Raw genomic sequence first — 23114 nt, forward strand, 5'->3', positions numbered from 1 at the left:
GAACAAAAGATGTTTTTCTGTTTTCACAGTTGTTCCTTCACACAAAGACCTTTAGACAACATAGATACCACTCCCTTGGGTTAAGCATTTCCTAGAACTTTCACTCTTTGATTCCTAATTTCTTTTTATTGAGTTATAGTTGACATATTATATTAGTTTGAGGTGTACAACACTGAATTAAAATTTATATACATTACAAAATTCTCACATTAAGTGTAGTTGCCATTTGTCACCATACAAATTATTACAATATTATTGACTACATTCCCTATGCCATACTAACTAGAATTTCTTACTTTTTGATTCCCTTCACCTATTTTACTCATCCCTCCACCCACCTATCCTCTGGCAGCTACCAGTTTGTCCTCTGTATTTGAGTCTGTTTCTGGGGGTTTGTGTATGTGTATGTATATGTGGAATGCAAAAAGCGAAACAAATGAAAAAACAAAACAAAACATAAACCTAATTTCTCAGGTGTGCATGAAAGCCATGTAGGAGGGCTTCTCTCTTCATGCCCACATTAATTTTCTTTAATTCCTAGCTGAGGAGCCAGAAAAGAATTGAGCAGGGTTTATAAGAAATGACCGTTTCAAACTAATTCTTCTAGTTGTTCCCTACTAACCAGAATTTCTTAAATTCTATTATGGGTGGCATTCTTGCAATGCACAGATGAACTAATAACTGAAACATTACCTCACAGGAACACAATTCTGACATAGTATAAATCAAGAAATTCATAGCAGTTGTTAGCCACTAGCTCAGCAGTAACTTTTCTCCCATAACTTGGATCTTAAAATATATCTTTCAGTGATATAAAAAGAGACCAATCAGAGCTGGTGTAACTTATGAAACATCAGGAAAATCTGGCATCAGTTGTCTTTATTAAAGGACATATCATAAATTCCTCCCTCCACCTATCTGAATAACTGGTAACTTTGGCCAGATCATTCAAGTTACTGGTTTACTTACTTTATATTACAACATTCATAATATCAAGACCATTTTTTAAAAATAGAGTTTCTGGAGTGAATAATAACACAGCCTACACTCAATTAAGGCAGCCAAAAGGAAATAAGGAATAAAGGTAAAGAAAACAGCATGGACACATGATGTCTCCCAATAATGAGTTAATTGACTCCTCCCTCATCAGAAGTTTTCAGAACTATTACTTAGATGCAACATACACACGGTGGATTGGAGTCCTTGTCCATTCCTGTGCCTCCTGGTACATGTACAGAAATGGAAATAACCACACGGAGAAAACAACACTGAATAACACATAAACTATCCTCTGAAAAGTCATGTCACTAGAGGAAAACACTGTTTTCTTTTGCTAGTTGTTAAGATAGCATTAGTTTAAGCACTACAACATGGAGGAAATGCACATATTTACACAGTTTTGTCAAATACTTCCCATCAAATTAACGTTAGAAAATTAACGTCCCATCAAATTATGAATCATGAATAACTATTTTCACATACAATTAAAGGAAGAAGGTTTAGGATAGTTCTTCTAGGGAGAAAAAGGGATTTATAAAATCTAAAATTCTGTGAAATATAAGCATATCTAAATGAATAGGGACATAGTCTTAAGTCAAATAAAAGTGCCTCACAAGAGTAACTACTCTTTTACAAATAGAACTTATTTGCAAATAAGTGTTTTTCAGTTACACATATGAAATTCCTATAGGCAACACTGACTTCAGGTCACTGATTCTATTCAAGAATCATAACCTTCCAGATCTTATGTGCAAAAGTAGCCTAGATGAAGTCAAGGACCCATTTCAGCTGCCTGCATCCCCATGTCCCATCCACCTAATCCTATACCTGTGCTCTCCCAAGCCTTTCTCAGGCCGTGGCATAAACCTAGTTATGTGCTTAGTTAGCACATCAGAGCTTGGCTCTTGGTAAGAAAGAAACCAGAACAGCAAACACCTAGGCATCTGGTATCTCCCATGGTAAAACTCATCCCTCCACGTGTTTATTCCTTTTCTTCTCCCCAGAGCACATTGGCCATTCTCTCCAAGGGAGCTGAGTTATACAACAGATGCTAAAAAGTTGCATCTGTTCAGAAATCTTGTCACAAGTGAATGTATCCTGATTTTAAATATAACTCAGAGGTGACAAAGAAACTGTACAGAAAGCTCAATATTATACCTAGCTCAGTTATAAAAGTTTTAATGAGAACTAGAAATTGGTGCTCTGCCTCACAGTCTCCAGAAACTAGTTTCAAATCCCAAACACTTCATTTTCCCCTCTATCAGAAAGCTCTTCAGCGGAAGTAGACAATTTAGGGACACCTTTCAACTTCCTATTTTCAAGGACTTTTCCAAATGTGCCAGGGAGACTTAGATCAGAGGACATCAGTACACTGAGTGAACTTTTTCAACCTAGGAATAATTTGGTTAGTTATTCATACATACCTATTTCTAATATCTGTCTGTCAACTACATTTTTTAAATATATATTCCCACATTAGTCAAACTTTTCCTATTAATAACTATATTTTTCAAAAAGATTTAATAAAGATACTATACATTTCCTTTCCTTACAAATTAAAGAGCAAAGACTTTTGTTTTATCTGTTATTTGGCACTTACTCATTTGCACAGTTTTCTTCTAAGTGCAAACTCTGATCAGCAAACCTGAGTGCTTACCAAAGACAGAGCGAAGTTCTGGGCTCAGCTGGAGCAACCAGACAGTAAATCTGCTAAGCACAAGGACAGTCCCTCATTCCAAACACGTATCTCCTAGCACATAGCAAGGGACCTGGCATTTGGTAGGTGCTTTAAAAATACTTGTTTAAATCACTTTTAAGGCAGAAATTTTTTCTGGGGATGACTCAAATCTATTCTCTTTATGAAAATAAATACAGAAAATTTTTACCTTTACTTTCAAAGACTAGAAATGGTTTTCTACTTTTCCCAACAAGAACACCACACCTCTGTTATTCTTTGTTGCCAGACAAATCAAACTTTGATGGTCTCTCCTAATTTTCAAATGTTGATCAAGAGGGTAAAAACTCTGTCAGATATATTAATTTGAACTGATTATCCTAAGTAAATTCCTTCCATCTAAATTCATAAATTGTAATATTTTTTAAGTGAAAACCACATTGAGTAGTATTCCCATTTCCATGAGTAAAGTAATAGGCATATATAATTTAAAGTGTTAAAGTTTAAAACTTTCAGTATAAATATTTATGATCATTTTTGTATTTTCAAAGACTGGCAGTAAAATTAATATGTTTAATTTCTAGAATTCCTGTGGTAATTTTGAATACTGCTGAATTGGGATATACAACACAAATAAAGAGTTAACAGTAAATGCTGATCTCGGAAAGCATGGTCAACAGCAATAACACAGTAACTATGCAATTGATAATTATCTATGGCAGGACTTTTTACTTACCCTCATTGTCATATGTGACACATCATGAAGTAAATCTAGCAAAGCTTGGGCAGCCTGACAGCAGATTCCTCTTATTCTCAGCGACCTCAAAAGCTATAGCACTAATGGATCTGGCTGAGAAAGAGAAATTTTCCCAATACCGTATCAATATCAAAAGGCATCGGACAGAGGGACTCGGGTGCCTGTTCTGGTTCTGCCAATTAGGTAACATTGCTAAATTCCTCTCCAACCCTTCATGTAAATGAAAGTGATATTATTTTTTTAGAGTGGAATTTAGGGTCTCTCCAATTTTTGTCACTGTAAAAAGGTTCCCAAGAATGTCTACATGCATATCTTGTCCATGCTCCTTACCATTTCTTATATTCTATTTCTAGAAATAAAATCATCAGTGTTAAGCTCCTAATACTTGTCTGGAGAGGAATTTGGCGACATGAACCAACTGACTTTTGTGCCAGCAGGCAGCATTCTTGTGCCTACCCCATGGCATGACAATAGCAGCTCTCCTGTTTTCCCCTGTGGTTTAGATTCTGTTGCACCATCTTCCACCAGGCTGCAGTCCTTATGACCACCACCCTTAAGGAATGGAAAAAATTTCACCAATGTTACATATCACAGTTTACATATTTAAGTTGTTTTTAATATTTTCCTCTAGGAAGAGGAATCTTTTTCCCCATGTTGTAGTCTTTCCTTAGATTCCCCTAAGAAAGGTTTTTGGGAAAAGCCTTGTAATTTTTATGATAAATATACTTACATTAATTTTAAAAACCTAGCATATAATATAGATATTGCCACATTGCTCTTCAGAGCTGTACCAGCTTATTACTCATTTGGTAATTTTGAGAATTATAGGTACCATTTTGCCACAATATGGCCATCATTTTCTATTCCACTTCAAATTATTTACTAATTTCAATTAAGAAATAGAATCTGGTTTCAACATAATTATTTCTTACTAATGAAGGTGAAGATTTTACTATTTATTTCCAGAAGTAGTTCTTCATTTGTAAGTATTTGGTCACATCCTTTGCTCATCTGTCTAGTGACATTTTCAAACATTTATCTAACCACTTTATTTGACCTCTAGGTAATACTTAAGTCATTTTTGCTTAAAATATTATTCTCAGAATATTATTTTTCAGAATATCTATTTATATGTAGATTAAATCTACTTTTCCCCCATTCTTTCAAAGCTTAGAATTTTAAACTGTCTCCAGAGGTTTTTTTAACTCTTCAGTTTTATTTTATCAGCTTTCTATTTTATTAATCTAGGCTATTCAGGTTTGTAATGAGTTCATAAATTAATCTTATAGCCAGTTACTTATTCTGATACAATGAGTTGAGGGATTCATGTCTTCTCTATTTTCTCATATCTCCTTTATCAAATTCCTACATTTAAGGATGTATTTTGTATCTTGCTCTTACATTAATATGCACATTTATAAAGCATCCCATAATTTTTCATTACTGTGCTTTGTTGTGTTGCCATGTGTTCTAATGTGGGGACATACTCATGCCACAGAAATCTTTTAGAATTTTTCCTATTCTCACCTGTTTTCTCTTCCATATGAATGTTAAAATGATACTTATTCTAAGAAAAGTCTGACTAGATTTAATATGGGTATTGGTAAAATTATAATAGACATCTATCACCAATATATAGAAATATTTTATCATTCCATTTCTAAAATCTTATAGCTTACCATTATATTTTCAACATATAAAATAATAGTCTCACACATTTCTCCAAAGTAGTGTTCTAAACTTTGTCACTGTTGTTTTTAATCCCTTAAATCTCATCTAATTTTCTGATGATTGTTGGTATATAAAAGTTCTGGAGTTTAAGTCTCTTAAATGAGGCAAACACTCTACTTCTAATTGACATGAAGCCCTCGTCTATTTGCCCTTTAACAATATTCACTCCCCTTATTTAATTTACTTCCCATTGCACTGACCAGAATTTCCATACTTGCACCATTTCATGGCCAACACACAGGTTTCCATGGGCCCACCTGAGCACCTTCATTACATCAAAAACCCACTTCAGTCATAACGACTTGCTGACCAACTTTCATAAACTTGTTTATATCACAGAGCATCTCTTTGCTGGACGGGGTGCTGCCTGATGAGGAATTGCTTAATAAACCTAATTAGATATTCAAATTTTAAAAAATTATCTCACATACATGAAGCACACATATTACTTCCTTTTATTTTTAGTAGACAATCATTCTCATTTCTCTCAGAGTTCCTAGCACTGAAATGTTGCATATTCTTTTCTTAGTAATTTATATTTAAAGTGAGAAAGCCCTGTAGGTGGCATGTACAGGTTCATGTGATAGGACTGAAGCTTTCTACCTTCAAGCCTGAGGTCCTACTATAAAAATCGGCAGAATTTCCACTGCTTCCGTAAAATGTGACTGTGAAAATAGAAGTGAATTTCTAAGTTATTGTTTGCCAAACTGACCTTCAGTTTGATAAAGTACTTTCTTTCAAAATACATTAAGCTCTTCATAAATATAATTACAGAAAAAATTGACTGTGAATCTGAAAAAGAGCTTACAGACACAACCATAAAATACAGTCATGAAGAGAAAGTTCAAAATTTTTTTAATTATCTCTATGAACTTGACTACTTGCATTTTTGTTCGCCTACTACTGGATTATCAAATAACATGGAAAATTCAAAATTTATATTGCTTTAAGTGTAGAAAAACAGTTTTTATTATTTTAATGCAAATAGATATACTATGGATCAGGGTCAATAGGTAGTGCTGGCATGCTGGAGAGCTGTATGGATGCAACTGTCATCCTCAGGAAATTCAAAACCAGAAAGAGCTCTATGAAAAGGGTCTTTCCCCATACAGAAAGAGCTCTGGGCTTCACTTGGAACACTGCATACAGGTCCCCAAGGCCCAGTGATGCCACTGGCACTCAGTGTGTGAAAGTCTCACAAAGGACAGAGCAATCTTGTGTGAAAAAGAAGTGACAAAGTTCTCTATCTTGTCTGATATCTTAAAACAATCACCTGAGTATCCCATAGTAAATTAACAGGAGTATTTTTCTAAATAATTTTTTTCTTCTTATATCGAATGCATCTTTAATAATGTATGTGCTTTTAGGAAGATAGTACAGTGGTCACAGGGCAATTATTTGATTTAAAGAAGAAACAGAAATTGATTTCTCAAACCAAATAGGTAAATATCTTGCTCCAGTCTTTCCAAGCTGCAAACCATGGAAGAAAAGGGCTGACAGTGTGAAAAGAGTTTTCTTCATAATGCGAGCCAATGAATTAGAAAAGGCATAAACTAATGCATGGCTCACTTAGGACAGAGCAAAGACTCGGCATTATTCCAGTGATGGGAGGTATAAACTGACTAACAAGAGACACACCCAAAAAGATAACCTTCAAATACATCTTCTTACTTCATTAGGAAAATAAAGAATGTTTTCATTTGAATATTTCTAAGATTCTTATAAGATGAGTAACTGTGAAAGTATTCATATTACCAGTTGGATAAGTCTCAACTAAATATGTTTAGAGAAGAGAAATAACTCTGCTAAAACCACAGAGGAAGAGAGGATTGTGGACATTCACATAGTGACAAATCTCATTTTTTAAGCATATAGTAAAGTGGCCTCCATGAACACTAATGAACACTGATGATAGGAGATAGATTAATGAATACTATTAATAAAATTCAGAGAAAATTGTAACAAGGAGCTGAAATCACCTTAGAGACTCTCATCAATTCTTTTACTAATAAGAAAAACCCAAATTTTACATTTGTTCCCATCTCACTGTCCAGTAAAGCCACAAGAGGTCTAAGGTATACAGTAAGGAATTACTATAACAGGCTTTAACCAGTGGAATACCCCTTAGCCCTCAACGCAATAGTTCCCACGGTCAAACTAAATGATACTAAATCAGTTAACAGAAGACACTAAGTGCAATAGTCAATAATGTTAAATGGCAATAAATGCACATAATTCTCATTACTCAGATGTGTACTCCTGTCTGAAACTTAAGTGCAGAGTTTATACCCAATTTAGACTATCTGAAATGTTGGTACACTGCCAGTTGGGTTAAAGCTATTTATAACAGGATAACTTCCTACAAACCTTGACTTGGATATTTCAGAATGTCAGTTCAAAAAGGATTATTAACTACTACTGAAGGATAAAAGGCTGCTGAAATTACTAGGTAAAATAAGAAGAAAACTCTTTAATGGTGATAATGAACTAGGATGCCTAGAGATTTTTAATAAGCAGCAAGCAGAACCTATATTGCATAAGAATCGGTAATTCTTCTGGCAGTGAACCATACAGAAGTCAGCTGTTTGCTGCAAGAAAATGTTTGCTGCAAGAAAATGAATTCAGTTTTAAATATCCTAATCATATTTCAGCTAAAACTTGAGATTTCTTAGGGGTAAAAATATTCTCAAAGACAGACAGCTTACTATATTTGCCATTAATTTGAAAGTCAGGGCTTATAACACCAGGCTTCTGAATGGCTGATTTTGGTTTCCTTTCAGGCACTCTACCTTGGGCAGATGAGACCAACAGTGAAGCCTATGTAATCACTTCGTAGACCAGAGAGCTAGAATTTCTTCACGTAGGGATTTATACAAAATATAGTTACCTGGACTTTTTTTTTTGGTCCAATCCAACACTGCACCTTTAAGACTAACATGCTTTGCTAACCAGTGGCTATAAACAATGTGAGTCACAATTAAGAGAAAGATTTTTTTTCAATACAAACATCATACAGTAAGTATTTTGGTGTCATACGGTCAACTACAACTGCCAATTACCACAGCTTAATATTTACTTCTGCTGCTTTTGGGAAACATTCACCTGAGTACTGGGTACTAAATAGATTGATTTGACTTGTCTGGTAATGCAAAAAAAACAAACAAACAAATTGATGTTATTTCAATTAGGAAACAATCTAAGAACAAACTTTTGGAAGTTGTAGATTAAAGTGACTTGGTAAAAAAAAAAACATATCTCTAAACATGCATCCAAATGTTTGCTGTGACCATTGAGGTAGAACTTACATATTTATTCTAACAGTACTGCCTGTTGTCAAAACAGATTTTCATTACTGGTAATAACATGCTCATCCTTTCAGGTTAGGTATAGTTTTTGGAAGTCATCTTGAATTATTCAGAGACCAAGCTGGTTCATAAATTGCATTTATGAGTCCCTGTCCAGTCACTATCAATAATGTCTGGTGACCCAGTTATGGAGGCCATACCCCAAAAAGGGGATCCCCCAAAATGTTTTGAATAATTGCTGGTCACTGGAAGTATATAACCACAAAGTGACTTCTTTGTAAAGATCACCTCTTTGGGCTAAATGCTCTAATATGTCTAAAAGCAAGTCCATGCTTCACAGGCATACAACCCACCTAAACCCACCCAACTCTTATACTGACGTGTGGAACTGAAGTCATTTCACTGCAAACCTCTAAATAGTCTACACTCACAGCTGAGGTAGTTGTAGATCACATGCATCTTTCTAACAGTCATTTTTTCCCATCCACCCCTGAACACAGTAGAACACACTTAAATCCTATAGCTTTCAAATCAAGATAAAGTGATTTCCTATCAGTGAACAACGGGGCTGACCACACGGTCTACCAGATTAGTTTAAACAGTATTTGGCAATGACCATTCTGAATGTGACATCAGAAGATAAGAAACAGCTCTTAAAACTTTACTTATGGCCCTTCTTCATATCCTGTCCTGCCATGTATTAGGTAGAACCACATGGAATTGACATTCTGTAGATCGCAGAAGACTGAATGTCAGCAACTTCATATCGTTCAATTTAACAGTACCACTCTAAAACAAAGAGATTTGGACATTTACCAACAGAGCTGAGGAAACAGAGACTATTATCTACATGGCCATCTTCCTAACAACAATTTATATTTATACAAAGTTTGATACTTTATAAAAACCTTAGTATATGTATTATGGAATTTTGTAACCCTGATCTCCAGGTTACAGATGAAAAAAAAGGCTCAGATGTTCAATCGCTCAAATGTCCAAAAGTAATGGATCAAGGAATCAAACTGAGGCCCTTTAACTCCTGATCTTTGCTGCAAACAACCTTTCTTAAAAAGGATAATCAAAGTCATCTAAGTACAAGTACATACACTCCCCAGGTCTTACTTGTGGACAAATTCCATAAATACCTATGTGATAAGTGCCTAGACTAGAACACTTGAGTGTTTTCAAAAATGTGGGTGCGTACTCAAGTTCATTTTTATTATTTATTTGCTGACTTCTACAACCTGCACCCTCACCCAGGACGTCATCCTTAAATCCCATAGGCTTGCCTGTCCCTCACCCCACAAGGTCACATATTTGGCTAACTGCACTATGTACCCATGGGGGAACAAAACATTGTATTAACCATACAAGGTAGGCCTCATACCATCAGTCCTGGCACCAGCTTATATTACTTATGATAGCCAAAGTCTGGAATGTGATTTTTCAATAATACCATAGTAATTGAATAAATGGCCCATGAGACAAATTGACTGTGCTATGTAATAACTCCACTTTAAGCTTAAAGGAAAAATTGGCTACTGCTAAATTTGTTTTACAATCATCACTATTTATCAATGAAGAAAATAGTTTTATAATTAACTCCCAAACCAGGCAGTTCTGTATGTTAGAGTATCTAGAGTAAGTGATAGTGATAGCTGGTGCAATGTAATAAGGCTTTCCCCTCAACCACCCACCCTTACTGGCCCATTAAGCAATAACAGAATCTTTCTTGTTTACTAATTTAAAATAATATATATTTCACCAATGCTATCTTTAGATACAGAGACTGATAACTCCTTTCTACTGTCTGGTACTGTGGGGGTGTCAATTTTCAGGGATCAAATTGCACTTGTTACCAAGAAAACATATCTGTGACTATGGTGGCCATGGAGGAGGGAGTGAAGAAACCTCATAACACACACACACATACACACACACACACACACACACACACACACACACACACACACACACAGACACATACACCTTTTGCTTTTGAATTATTTTTTAAGTGCTTTAAATACTTACTCACACAACAGAACACCATTCTCTAGAGAGGATCGAAAATCCTTTGTTTCAAAATTCTTCTCTGTTACTGCCTGAAAGATAGATTTGGGTATTAGTTTTCTCTTAATCTGGGACAATGCACAAGTCAAATTCAGTATTAGATTAATATACAGCTACGGTTACTTGGAGGAGGCATCTCTAAACCAAAGGTTGTTCCCCATAAGAAATTACATGAGGTTCCATGTCACAATAAGAGAGGTTAACCATTTGAATATGAACGAGTATAAACAGAAACAAAATGAGTATTTTTCTCTAATGTACCCATTTTATGGATAAAACTTAGAAGTTAAATTTCCAACATATTTTCTATTTTAAAAAAATGGGTGATCTAGTCTATTAAAAGTAAATAAAAGCAGATTAAGATGTAAACATGAAATACCAACCACGTACATTTATCATTCATTTTAATTCCATCCTCAAATTCCTCAAGTTTTAATCCAAACTAAATAGTGGAGGACATGACACTCCTTGAAAGCATTTATGAAATGGCCCTGGGTTGTGTAAAGAGATATTTACGAATATCTTAGGGAAACCATTGAGTCCTGACAAAGAGAAAAAAGGCAGAGAGGGAAGATGGCACATATTTTAAACAGACAATTCCCCCCTTCAGAGTATCACATATGAACAGGCCACCTACGGTTACTACCACCAACATTCTTAGTGAAACTGCTAGAAAAATATCTACAGCTCCTGTCTCTCAAGAGTGGGTTGGTTGGGAGGGAAGGGGATGCCAGGGGGGAATAGTGGCAGAGAAAACGGAGGCTGTACTGGGAAGTCTGCCCCACAAACAGCGCCTGGGACTGAGTCCCCAGCTAAGGGTGTGGGCAGGGTGCACTTCCCCAGCAGTGACCCCAGCTGCCCCTGAGATGTACCCACCACATGCCAGCAGGAGTTCTTGCTCCACCTGCCACTTCAGGGAGAAATATGATCTTGGAAACCTGATTTGGGGAGTCACTGATCACACAGACTTGGTGAGCTCTGGGGCTGCTGTGGTCCTTACTCTCCACTGCCAGCTGTACAGCCCACCCAGCATATCTGCACAACTTCTGCATCTTTTCTACATGATCCGACACTTTTATAGCTATAGCCATAATACCTATTAACTGAAAAAACAATGGCTAGTTTTAGAATAAAAGGTAGTTTTTCATAAGCTGGTTATATAAATACAGACAGGAGCCTGGGCTGGGAGGTGACACACTCAAACGCAGGGCAGAAGTTGAAGATCCCCGTCCTATACGTGGCATTAATCTACAGATGGGTTACATTGCAGCATGAATTAAACATTTACTGAGTGTCTGTTACAGGCACTTGCCTGGATACTGGGTGATCTAAAAAAAGATACAGGCAGGACTTCCCTCAAAGATCTCACAGCCACAAAAGTAAACACAACATTTTAAAGTACAGTAAAACACATGCAAACAAAATGGCACAACCCATTGGGGATAACCTGGAGTGGCCCCTGGATTATCCCAGATAACCTGTGCAGGGAACAAACTCAAGGTGAGCACTGATTCTAATTAGTGAAAATATGTAATACCTCATTTATCTGGGTGCTCCTATCTAACGCCAAAAAAGCATGAAAAAGTCCCAGGATCACCCAAAGCTGACGCCAAAGTCCATTCTCTCTAGTCTAAGCAAGTCCCTCAGAGCCACCACTACTCAAACATCCACCACTGAGAAAATATGGCCATTACCTTTCCAAATAGATGTAAATTGGAAGCCATGAGTTAGAGGTCAAAAGGTTGTGCCCTGCAGACACATGGACAGCAGTGAAGAGTGACAGTCAACAGCACTGGATGAGCCCATCCAGAAGCAACGCAGCCAGTAACAAAAGGTAAGGAAAAAGGGCTCACGCCAGGCAAGTATATTCAAATCCCACACTGATTACCTAAGAGCAGTGCAATCTTCAGCCAGTTAAATGACCTCTCTGAACCCCAGTCTACTCATCTGAGACAGGGAAAATATCATCTACTTAATAGCTTGCAATGGTCAAGATGCTGTGCAAATACCTGAAGGCAACTAACAGCACTGTGTGCTTAACCTCATCGCATGCAACTGACCTTCAAGTTAACAGTCTGAAACACACTCCAATAATTAACCCCCAGTGGAATACCTCTGCACCATATAGACAAGGCTGAGTTCTACTCTGAATATTACTAATAAACTAAAAATAGTGGAATGTATGGGAATATACAGAAATATTCAGAAAATTGTGCAGAAAGGTTCATATCCCAAAAAAGACTATAGATAGGTAAAAATCACAGTATGTAGATTTCAGACCACCCCCCATGTCAAAATATTAATGTACCTTTGTACACACATATATAACAAAATCTAATAATAATGCTTTATGACCAGACTCCATTTATGCTGTATTTATAAAGAAGACAAAATATAAAAACTACTTTTTAAAATAATAGTCTATATTTTGAGGACATGGGAATCTGGCATGCTCTGTACACTACTGAAGGTAATATTAAAATGATACCACCATTCCAGAGGCAACCTGTGATACATATGAAGCCTTAAATATGCAGACTCTCAGGAACATCACATGCAGACCTAGGAATTTACACTAACACCACAGGACAAGAACACAAAGATATAAATAGAAGAACTGTTTCATAGCATTATGTATAGTAGTGACAATTAGAGAAATATCCGAATGCCCAACAATAATTCGTTAAATTATGATATAACCATAAAACAGAGAACTCCATGAAATTTAAACTGAGCATGAAAGTAGACTCATTACTTGTCAAGAATACTTATTATTTATAAAGCGGTTTGTGAAACAATGTATGAAGTATGCTCCCAAGACTATAACTCTGTAAGTATGTATTATACAAATAATATGAAATAAATATATTAACAGTAATTGCTTCAATGAGGGGGAATTAAAGCTTGTGACTATTTTATTTCTTATTGAGTGGCTTCTTATGCAATAGATATACAAATTAATTAATATTTAGAAAACAACATTCAAGAAAGGTGAGAATCCATCCAATGTAGGTCTATTTCCTGTAGCTTCTACATATAAAAGATAAGGGAAGACAGAAACACCAGTGTTTGTGCTAGGTAATTTTTCTCATTATCTATGAAAGCCACATAATCCTTAAATTTAATAATTCTTAATTTTCCCTTCCACCAGGAAGAAGATTGAGGCTCAGAAAGTTTAACCTTCTAGAAAGTTACAGAACCGTCCACATGCAACATCAAAAACCTACAGTATTTTATAAGTACTCAGTCAGATAGTGTCTCAGCCACATCAGATACTAAACGTTCCAGTAAACTAAAAAAATTTAACTGTTTTCAATCTGTATTTAGATTTTTTTAAATCTACTTTCAAAAACAGTTGTCCATCGTTAAGGGTACAAAAGATAACTCAGTAAATAAAGAATGTCTGGTTAACTTTTTTTCAATTTTCTTGAATAAAAGAGATTTGTGTCTTAATGCATGAGAAACTTTGTGTGTGAAAAAGAAACAGAGAAAAACAGAATATGACACTTCAAACATTAATAAAATGCAAAATTCTCTGTAAATGGTTTAAGAGTCTCCCTGGACATTTTCATGAACATTACAAAATGTTTACACTGTGTATACTAGCTACTTCAACCTCCATAACTTGAACCATGTGATCATCATAAAGTAAAAATTTAAATTAGCAAGTTATATATCCATTTAACTATAAATTCACTTAAACTCCTCCTAAAGAACTAAAACAAAAAAGTTTTTCCAAGAGTTTCAAACCAAAAAAGAAAGCATAAATAAATATATATATATAAGATTTTCTGGTGCTATAGAGACTGCCTGGGCTATATTCCTTAACAAACCCACAACATGGTATCTACCATGGTGGTGTGAGAACAGGTGAGGCTCTAATGCTTGTAGATCCCAGCTCTGCTGTTTTCTACATGTAACTCTGGACAACGTGCTTAACCTCTTAGTTTTCTCATCTGTGCATCTGAGATATAAAGTGCCTACCTCACAGAGTTGCACTGAAAATTAAATAATTAAATGGGATCATGCATATAAAGCACTCAGGACTGGCCTGACTCCAGAGGAGCAGTCATAAATGTCAGCTAGCACTGTAATTAGCTGTTACCATCCAACTGCAGAGTGAAGATTAAAAGTTTCTTCTCAAAAACTAAAAGTCCATTTTGCCAGACCTAACACCTATTTTACTTGCAGAAGATACTGAGTTACCACATTATGAAAATCCATTAGATTACCTTCTGCATCCTAGAAACTGTAAAAATTACAGAGATCTACAAAAGACCTTAAGATAAAATGGAGGCAGTGTGCTCAAAAAAATTTAAATCATACTTTAAGATACAAGCCCATCTTTAAGAATTCAGTATGCTGAAGGAAATTCCAGAATTTTGAAAGAAATGTTTGCCTAGTAGTTCTAATTTAACAATTACTCATTGCATTTTTCAATAATTTTGAGCCTTATTCACTAGCAAGATATTTGAGGTGTGATACATCTTACGTAATGAGATTGTGATTCACAACAACTAAATAAATAGAGACCACATTTCCCACTTCTCAAAAGGGAACACAAACAGGATCAGTCACTATGTAGGCAAACAGCCACACCTTGTCTTCTACAAAAACTTGGCTCTCTTCCTCTTTTTTGACACTTTCATATTTTCCAAATACAGTTAAATAAAATCATGACCACCTGAAATAACCTGAGAAGTACATCAGATGAGAAAACCTGGAGTTTAGTACTGGACCCATCTCACTACACAATTCTGATAAGTCACTGCTCAGACCCTAATTTTTAAAGGGAAAGAAACATTTGCCCCATTTACTTCACAGTACACAAATGACATGTGAAAATATTTGAGCCCTCGAAAAAAAACAAAAGACTACACATTACAATTGAGCCTACTGCGTCTTCCAGCCACGTGTCCCTGCATGCTGACAGGTCATCCTATTGGGAAGAAGCTAAGTAACTGGGCCAAGTTTGAGCCTCTAGGGTGAGAGACTCCCTGTGAAGTTGTAATTACCCTGCCCAGAGCATCTTAACCGGTGGAGCAGAACCGTGCAAGCCTTCTGTGCCCAAACACACCTGCCAAACCTGTCTTACCACCTGTAACCTCCAGAGAGGCCCTTAATAGGAAGTTTTCACAGGGCATATTTTGTGGAAGAAAATATTTGTCCACTGAACATGCACACAGAAAGTGCCCAGTTCACACATCTCAGAAAAGCTATTTCTTTTTTATGAAGGTATTGCTATGCATTTATGTGAATGTATTAATATATGTGAATGTATTTTTTAATGAAATGCATTAATTTAATAAACAGGAATTATCTTCACACTCTTTACTGTGTTGGTAAGGGTTTTATTTTAATCCTCTCCCTGGATGAGATTCCCTACTAACAGAGCAACAAGTCTCTAACACTGCATCTCTCAGTTCCAATTCAGGCCACATAATCCAGATGATTTAAATCCCACACATTCTGGGAACTTCTCAAAGACCACTTCATAGCAGACTGGTTATCAGCACACACCTACTAATGCAAGTCAGCACACAGTGCCCAGCTCCCAGCCCTTTCCTTTGGTCCACAGTGGATCACCCTTATTTATTTAGGGTCCTATATGGGTTCATGTTCATCCCAACTCAACCTTCTTTTCCTGGTCCATGGGTCTTTTTCATCAAGACTAATGCTGCCCTAGTCCACAATTCCTGTGACCTCCAGGGATTTTTCAGCTTCTACAAGGCCCCAGCTTCCCTTGGGTTGCCTGTCAGCAGGCACTCATCTTGTTTAAAATTTTCAATGCCTTTTAAGCAGCCATGTAAAAGATGTTCAGAATCCCAAAACCACTCTCCCATATTTCTGTGCAAATCCCGGTGCAAAACCACAGTGCCATTTGAGCTTGTTTTAAAAGAGAAAGAGGGATATCTGCTGACAAAACTCTACTATGAGCTTCAACTGGGCTCACAGCTGATTCCAAGTTAATTTACTTATTAACTATAATAGATTGGTCACAGCATTTAAAATACACACATATATGTGATCATCACCATTCCAATCATTTCAACAACTATAATGCAAGGAAGGAAAAAACACCAAGGAACATTTCCCGTCAGAAGCCAGTGTGGAACATAAGAACCCCATCATGAAATAATACATAAAAGAGGAGTTTGCCTCCATTTTTTCACTCAAGGAGATGACAGTGTCAGCCTGTGAATGATGGAGCCCGAATGGGGCATTGTTTCCACAGCCAAAAGCCCCAGGCCAGCACACATCAAGAAGATGCTGTGCTTTACATTCGGTCTCTGAAGCTGCCAAAGAATTAAAAACACCCCTCTCTTCTTTATTCCATTAAACTTCATTCATAAAGTAACCATTATATGATCCTGATGACTCTGCAAGACAGGTTACTCTACTGGATTCCATGAGAAGTCTACATCATTATTTAAGATGCAATAACTTTCACAGATCTCATTGTTTACACCTGCCAAAAGCTTACAAATGTAAGGATTATGGAACACAGTCAACATATTAGGTAAAAACTAAACATAATTTAAATTGAGCGAATGTCTACCTCTTAGCTCTTTCCTTCCCCATCGTAAAATTACTGAAAGGGTTATTCACAATGTTAGAGAAGCCAGTTCTTCCCAAAAGGGTGGGCTATGTCCTTTTTAAACTACCCTAATACTGCATCCCTAAAAAAATTTTTAAAAAAACAAGTTGGAGTCCAAAAAGCTGAGATGGGGTCTCAGACTCCTTCCTTATGTCATGAAGATTACTTCTCTTGAATTCTGCAGGCCTCATTCTCCTCAGCTATAAAGTAGGTACCCAAATTATGATAGCCAACACTTACTGCTTCATTTGTGCACAAATTGCCCTTAATCTTCACAGCAGCTCTCTGCGGTAGGAGCTCTTACCCAGTTTTTATAGGAGGAAACTGAGTTACAACATGGTGGCTTAAGCTGAGATCTAAGTCAGTAATACTGTAGCTGCCTACACAACAGGCAGTGAGCAGCAAAGGAGAGTGTCCATGACAGCTCATAAACTCTACAATGGAATTAGAAACCTACCCACCCACCCATACATGTTCCGTCATCCCAGTCCACACTGGATACTCTTAAGGGCACGATGGTCTCACCCAACTTCTCATTGGTTAAAATACAACTTACACATAACAGTTGCTTATGTTAAATCTAATTACTCTTCCTAAGAATATTCACACCACAAGAAGAACAAGATAAAAAAAACAAAAAGACAAAACTGATAGTTAAATTTCAGATGTATGGTGGGAAGGGGAGATTCATTGTGTTTTGGAGAAAGGACCTGCCTAAGTTCCTGATATCATTTGATTCAAGTAGCCTTCCACGGCTCAGGAATGAACCTATCCTTGTTAAGAGCGCAAGAACACATTCAAGAGTCCAATGAAACCCATCATTCCAGTGATACACCTCTTCAAAAGGGAACATTCCTGGCAATGAAACCTTCCAAGTTGAGAGCATGTCACCACTATTGGTTTGCTACATGAATTTTTTTCCAGACAAAAGAATGTGTTAGAATTTAACTTTCCACTTTAACTAACTTTCTTAATTTTAACTAAAATACTAAAAAAGTATCTATTTCTTCATTCATTCAAGAAGCATGCAATGACAATGCTATGCATATCCCTGGCATGGTGCTTGGCTCTAGAACCATTAGAAATAAGCGAAGTAATTATTGGAAATTCCTCTTTAAATTCTAACCCTGTTTTGAAATGGGTGGTGAAAATGCTATTTTAAACCTAGGCAATCTCTCTAAAAGGTGGTTAATCCTCTGAATTACAGCATGTTCCTGGTTAACATGTATATTCAGCAAATGACAGATAATTCTCAGGTCACTGGCCTTTCTTAAGATCTGGCGTTGTACTGCATAATATCCTGGAGTGTACTAGGACTATTTTGCCAATACTAATATCACTTATTGCCAAACCAAAGTGAACTCAGTCTTCCAAGATACTGGCAATCAGAACTGCACAGATCCCTTCATTCTGAATGGAATCCAAAGTGTCAAAGACCTAAACATTTTCCCCACCTACCACCTCACTTTCTCTTGGGAAAGGCCCACAAGTCTTGACTCAGCTGGGAAGGGAAAACAGACAACAAAATGCAAAGCTCCCAGTTGTGTCCCCAGATAATTAAAAGCCAACCATCTTTATAAACACTCAAAATTCTCACTCGGTCATCATTAGGCCAATTGTCAGTTACACTGAGATTTGGAGGCAAAATAAATGAGTTTAAACATAACTTCTCTTCCAGGAGAAGTGGCTACTTCTCTACAGTTACCAACTTTTAACTTACTGTCTCAAATCATTTTTGCTCAACTATAGTAATTAAAAAGCCAAAAAAGAGAGAGAAAACTGGAAATAACCAACTAAAACCCAGGGAAGTAAGCAAGATTTGCTCCAGGGTTGACTATTTGGTGCCAGGTTTCATCTAGATATGAAATCCTAAACAATGGGAACCCTATTAGCAGCTAGTTAGTTCACAGGAGACGTCACACAGGCTCAAGTTTTAAAGCTATACTTCGTTCTGTTAACAATTACAAAAACAACTTCTAAAGGGTAAAGTATAAAGCACATTTTGTCTATAAACGCAGGTTCATGCTCCAATTTATGCTGGTGCAAACAATAGGGAAAGTATTCCAAGAGAAAAAGTCTACCAAAAGCCTATCCTAGTTCATAAATTATTTTTTCTGGAACAAAGAGTTTTTTTAATTCACTAGCACACAAAGCATGTATAGATGTGAATATCCATTATCAGGATATTTTAAGTATAGTTCAAATGCTTAATATAATCATGGGTTCTCAAGCATCAAGAGACGTCACCGGTTTTTGCAGAAATGTCTCACACACACACATTAGCAAGGCTCAACAATTACCTGCTTATCTCCCTGTGAATTACTATGAGAGTCATCACTGTGGGAAACATTCATTTTGGGAAATGTGTGCTGTGGTACAGATGAGAGTTACTACTTATTTTATATGAACTTCAAATTGATGGTTATACTCCTGGCTCCTATGATATGCTTTACTCTAGTGTGTTAGTTTAGAATTAAAGGATTGAGTCTTCTTGATAGATTCCAACTGCAAGCTAACAATATAGTCCTTCTGGTACCCATCCATCGACCTGCCTTCCATTCAACAGTGAATTGCTAGGAAGCAAAAGGAAAGTTATAATTCTGTTCCCAGGTACATATCCAAGAGAAACAAAAACATATGTCCCCACAAAAACTTGTATATGGATGTTCAGAGCAGCATTACTCATATTACCCCCAAAATGAAAAAAAAAAAAAAGTCTATCAAATGATGAATAAATAGAATATGGTATAACCAAACAATGAGATATTGCTCAGCCATAGTGGTATGAAGGGCTGATCCAGGCCACAGCATGGATGAAACTTGGAAACATGGAGCTAAGAGAAAAAAGCCAGACACAAAAGACCACATATTATGTGCTTCCATTTATGTGAAATGCCCTGAATAAGCAAATACTTAGAAACAAAGTGTATTAGAGGTTGCCTGGGGAAGGAAAGAATGGGGTGTGACTGCTAATGGGTATAGAGTTTTTTATTGTAATATTTGCTTTACTTTGGTGGTCCGGAACCAAACTCGGAATATCTCCAAGGAATGCCTAACTTCACATTCATGGCCCCTACTGGCCTGTGTTCCTAACAGAGATGTCACAACCCACAAGCTGACCAACCTGTAGACATGTTTTGTTTGGCCCACTCTCTATGCTGAAATTGGGAAATATGGAACAAAGATTTGGATGGCTAGATTCTCTTTTTAAAAAAGTAATGGTCTGGCAACACTGAGCATGCATTAGCTCATAGCCACAGCTGGCTGCCTAAATGACGGGCTGCCCTGGAGAGAACACTCTTCAGATAGTGACAGACCCTTCTCTTCATCGCCTTGCGCCCACCATCCCTCCCCACTGTGCACCACCTGGCTGGCCTCCACTATGTGGGCTGTTTTCATTGTATCCTCAAGGCCTAGTAAAACTCCTGCCCTGCAGAAAAGGACTCTCACTTGTTGACTCAGAACTTAGCATGCAGAGGAAATCACCTGAGGTGCTTGTAAAACAATACAGCCCCCAGGCCTTCCTCTAAGAGATCCTGATTCAAACAGCTATATTGACACCTGAAGTCCACCTTTTCCAAAAGTGTCCTTCCTGAATCTTGCTGAGAATGGCCTCTTATAAACACTGTTTTAGTGTGACGTTTCTAGGGCTCTTGTGAGTCTTCATTTCCTTAGAAAGAATCCCTCGCGACTCTATAATAAACGCCCTGAAAGTCTAGAGACCGAGATGTCAGTTCCTGCTCTCTGCTACCACCTGCTGGCATGTTCTGGGTACTGCAGGGATATAATGGGCCGCCCTGGGACTACTGCCCTGTCTTTCTAGATCCAGGTACATTTTTAAAAATACAAAATTAAAAAACACAACATCAAGTTACATTTGGCGAACAGGGAAAAGAGAAATGTCTTACAATTTTATAAACCTGAATCTTTTAAAAAAGTAATGTAACACTGCTAATCTGTACTAACTCTACAAGAGCTTCTGATGTGTTTCTACACTGATTTTGGACCACACTGAGATTTTGAGACTTTTTATGGAAACACTTGCACATTAAAGTTTACAATCTGTTTAATTATAGATTTTGGACTCACTATGTGGAATAATTTTCTATCATAATGAAATGTTCCAAAATGGAATGATCTGCATTTTATTTTTTTGGAGAAAGTAAACTCCTAATATAGAAAATGTTCAGAGGCAAAACACAGGTAATTCACCCGTGTGGGAGAGCTTTCTAAGATTCCTCTCAATACTGTGGTTGATCTCTCTCATCCGAGAAAGCACCAGGAATTTCGTGATTCTGGGTTCCATAAGGCTTATCAATTTAGGTTACACATGGATTTTGCTCTCCAAGCCCGGAACTATAGTTCAGAAGGGAGATAATATGGGCAGAAAACCAATAATAACAAGTTGGGTTTTTTGTCTTTGCCTGAATGTTTAGGGAAAACCCAGAAGGACCCATGGCACAGGGCAGATGGGTGTGACAGATGTGGGAGGAGGAGAGTATGGGTTAATCTGAAGGTTTCTCAAGGATGATTACTTCACCCTCCTCAAAACTGTGAAGTTTGACCTGCCAACCACTCCCTCTTTCAAATTCTTCTTCATCCCACCTGCTCGTGCTCTACCTCCACCTCCTAACCTTGCTCAGTCAAGTCCACACTCCAAACAAGGGGTCCTAAATCCATAGCTCTGGTACTTTCGAGGCATCCCCCAGCCTCACATTCCCAGCTGAGCATTTCTCTTGGAGCACCCTTACATCACTGCAAAGCCAGACTGTAAAACTGACCTCACCCTTCACGCAAGACTGAACTGTCTGCTACGCCTCATTTCTCCATCAAAATCATACCAGTGTTGTCCCAGCTGCCCAGACCCAAGAACAACAAAATGAACCTTCCTTGCCCCCTTAAGCCCATGAAATTCTCTCCGCCCACTCTGGGCTTCTCTCCTGGCGGATGGAACACATAGATAATCACCTACTGCTCTGCCTTAATCGCCTCCTTATCTACTCCATACTTCACTGTCCACTATCATTTCTTAAAAATCAAAAAACACTTTGTCACAAAAAATGATGGCTCAGAATCTTCCACAGGTCCTTATGGCCTATATAAAAGTGTCCTTCCTACCCTCAGGCTTTTTGCCCCTGGATTCTCACGCATGCATCCTTGATTCTACCCAAACACAAGAAATCAGTCCTCCAATACCAACATCCCTCCATCTTACCTCAAATTTTCCCTCTCCACTGTGTCCCCCAAACACTACTGCCCCCAGAAGATTTCTTCTCCTGCATCACTGGTGACTCTGATGTTCTGAGCCACTGATTCAGGAGTCACATCATTCTACCTTATGTCACCATTACTTGATTATCGTCTCTTCTGTCCCAGACTGCAACTATGTTGAAGTCAGGGGCCTCCATCAAGGTCTTGCACATCTCCCCCTGTCCTTCCCCTTGTGTAACATGAACAAGTCCTCCTGAGTAATAAGAAAAAATTAACTCCCTTTCCAGGCAAAAAGTTTAAAAGAGAAATTGCTGCTTGAGGCATTCAGAGAAGGCTTAATTCAGACTCAGAGACTAAAAGAGCCCAGCTCAGGAAAAGATTTTGACTTTCTGACAAAAACAAAGGTGTGATGAGATGGAGCAAGACCACAGAGCTGCCCGACAGCCACAGCAGGAGCCAGGAGGAGGAGGAGGAGGAGGAGATGGGGAAGGAAACCAGCCTCCCTGCCTCCCAGGCTACAGTCCAGTAGCAAGAGTCCCAGGTCGGACAGATGGTACCTGCGCATGGAAAGACACTCCGAGAGCCCTGGGCAGCACATGAGGGACCTAACTAATGCCTTGAGGAGAAAAGGGAAAGCAGAAAAGCAGCCTTAGCTAACATTTTCCTTCCCTAACAGAGAACAATGACAGTCATCATACATCTGGAAACAGAGAATGGAGCCAGAAGACAGAAAGGCTGGAGGAAAACAGATGCAGTAGTGGTAGGGAG

The 23114-nt window shown here is 37.5% G+C and overlaps 1 protein-coding gene across 13 annotated transcripts in view; it reads right to left on the minus strand.

Moving 5' to 3' along the window:
* LMO7 (LIM domain 7) overlaps positions 1 to 23114 on the minus strand; it is a 188537-nt gene that overhangs the window by 107038 nt on the left and 58385 nt on the right. For all 13 annotated transcript variants that reach the window (XM_037010278.2, XM_037010273.2, XM_037010275.2 and 10 more), the window contains exon 2: positions 10499 to 10569. In XM_037010278.2, the coding sequence (XP_036866173.2) occupies positions 10499 to 10569 (71 nt within the window). The remainder of the gene's footprint in view (positions 1 to 10498; positions 10570 to 23114) is intronic.

Source organism: Manis javanica, chromosome 9 (assembly GCF_040802235.1).
Source record: "Manis javanica isolate MJ-LG chromosome 9, MJ_LKY, whole genome shotgun sequence".
Taxonomy (NCBI): domain Eukaryota; kingdom Metazoa; phylum Chordata; class Mammalia; order Pholidota; family Manidae; genus Manis; species Manis javanica.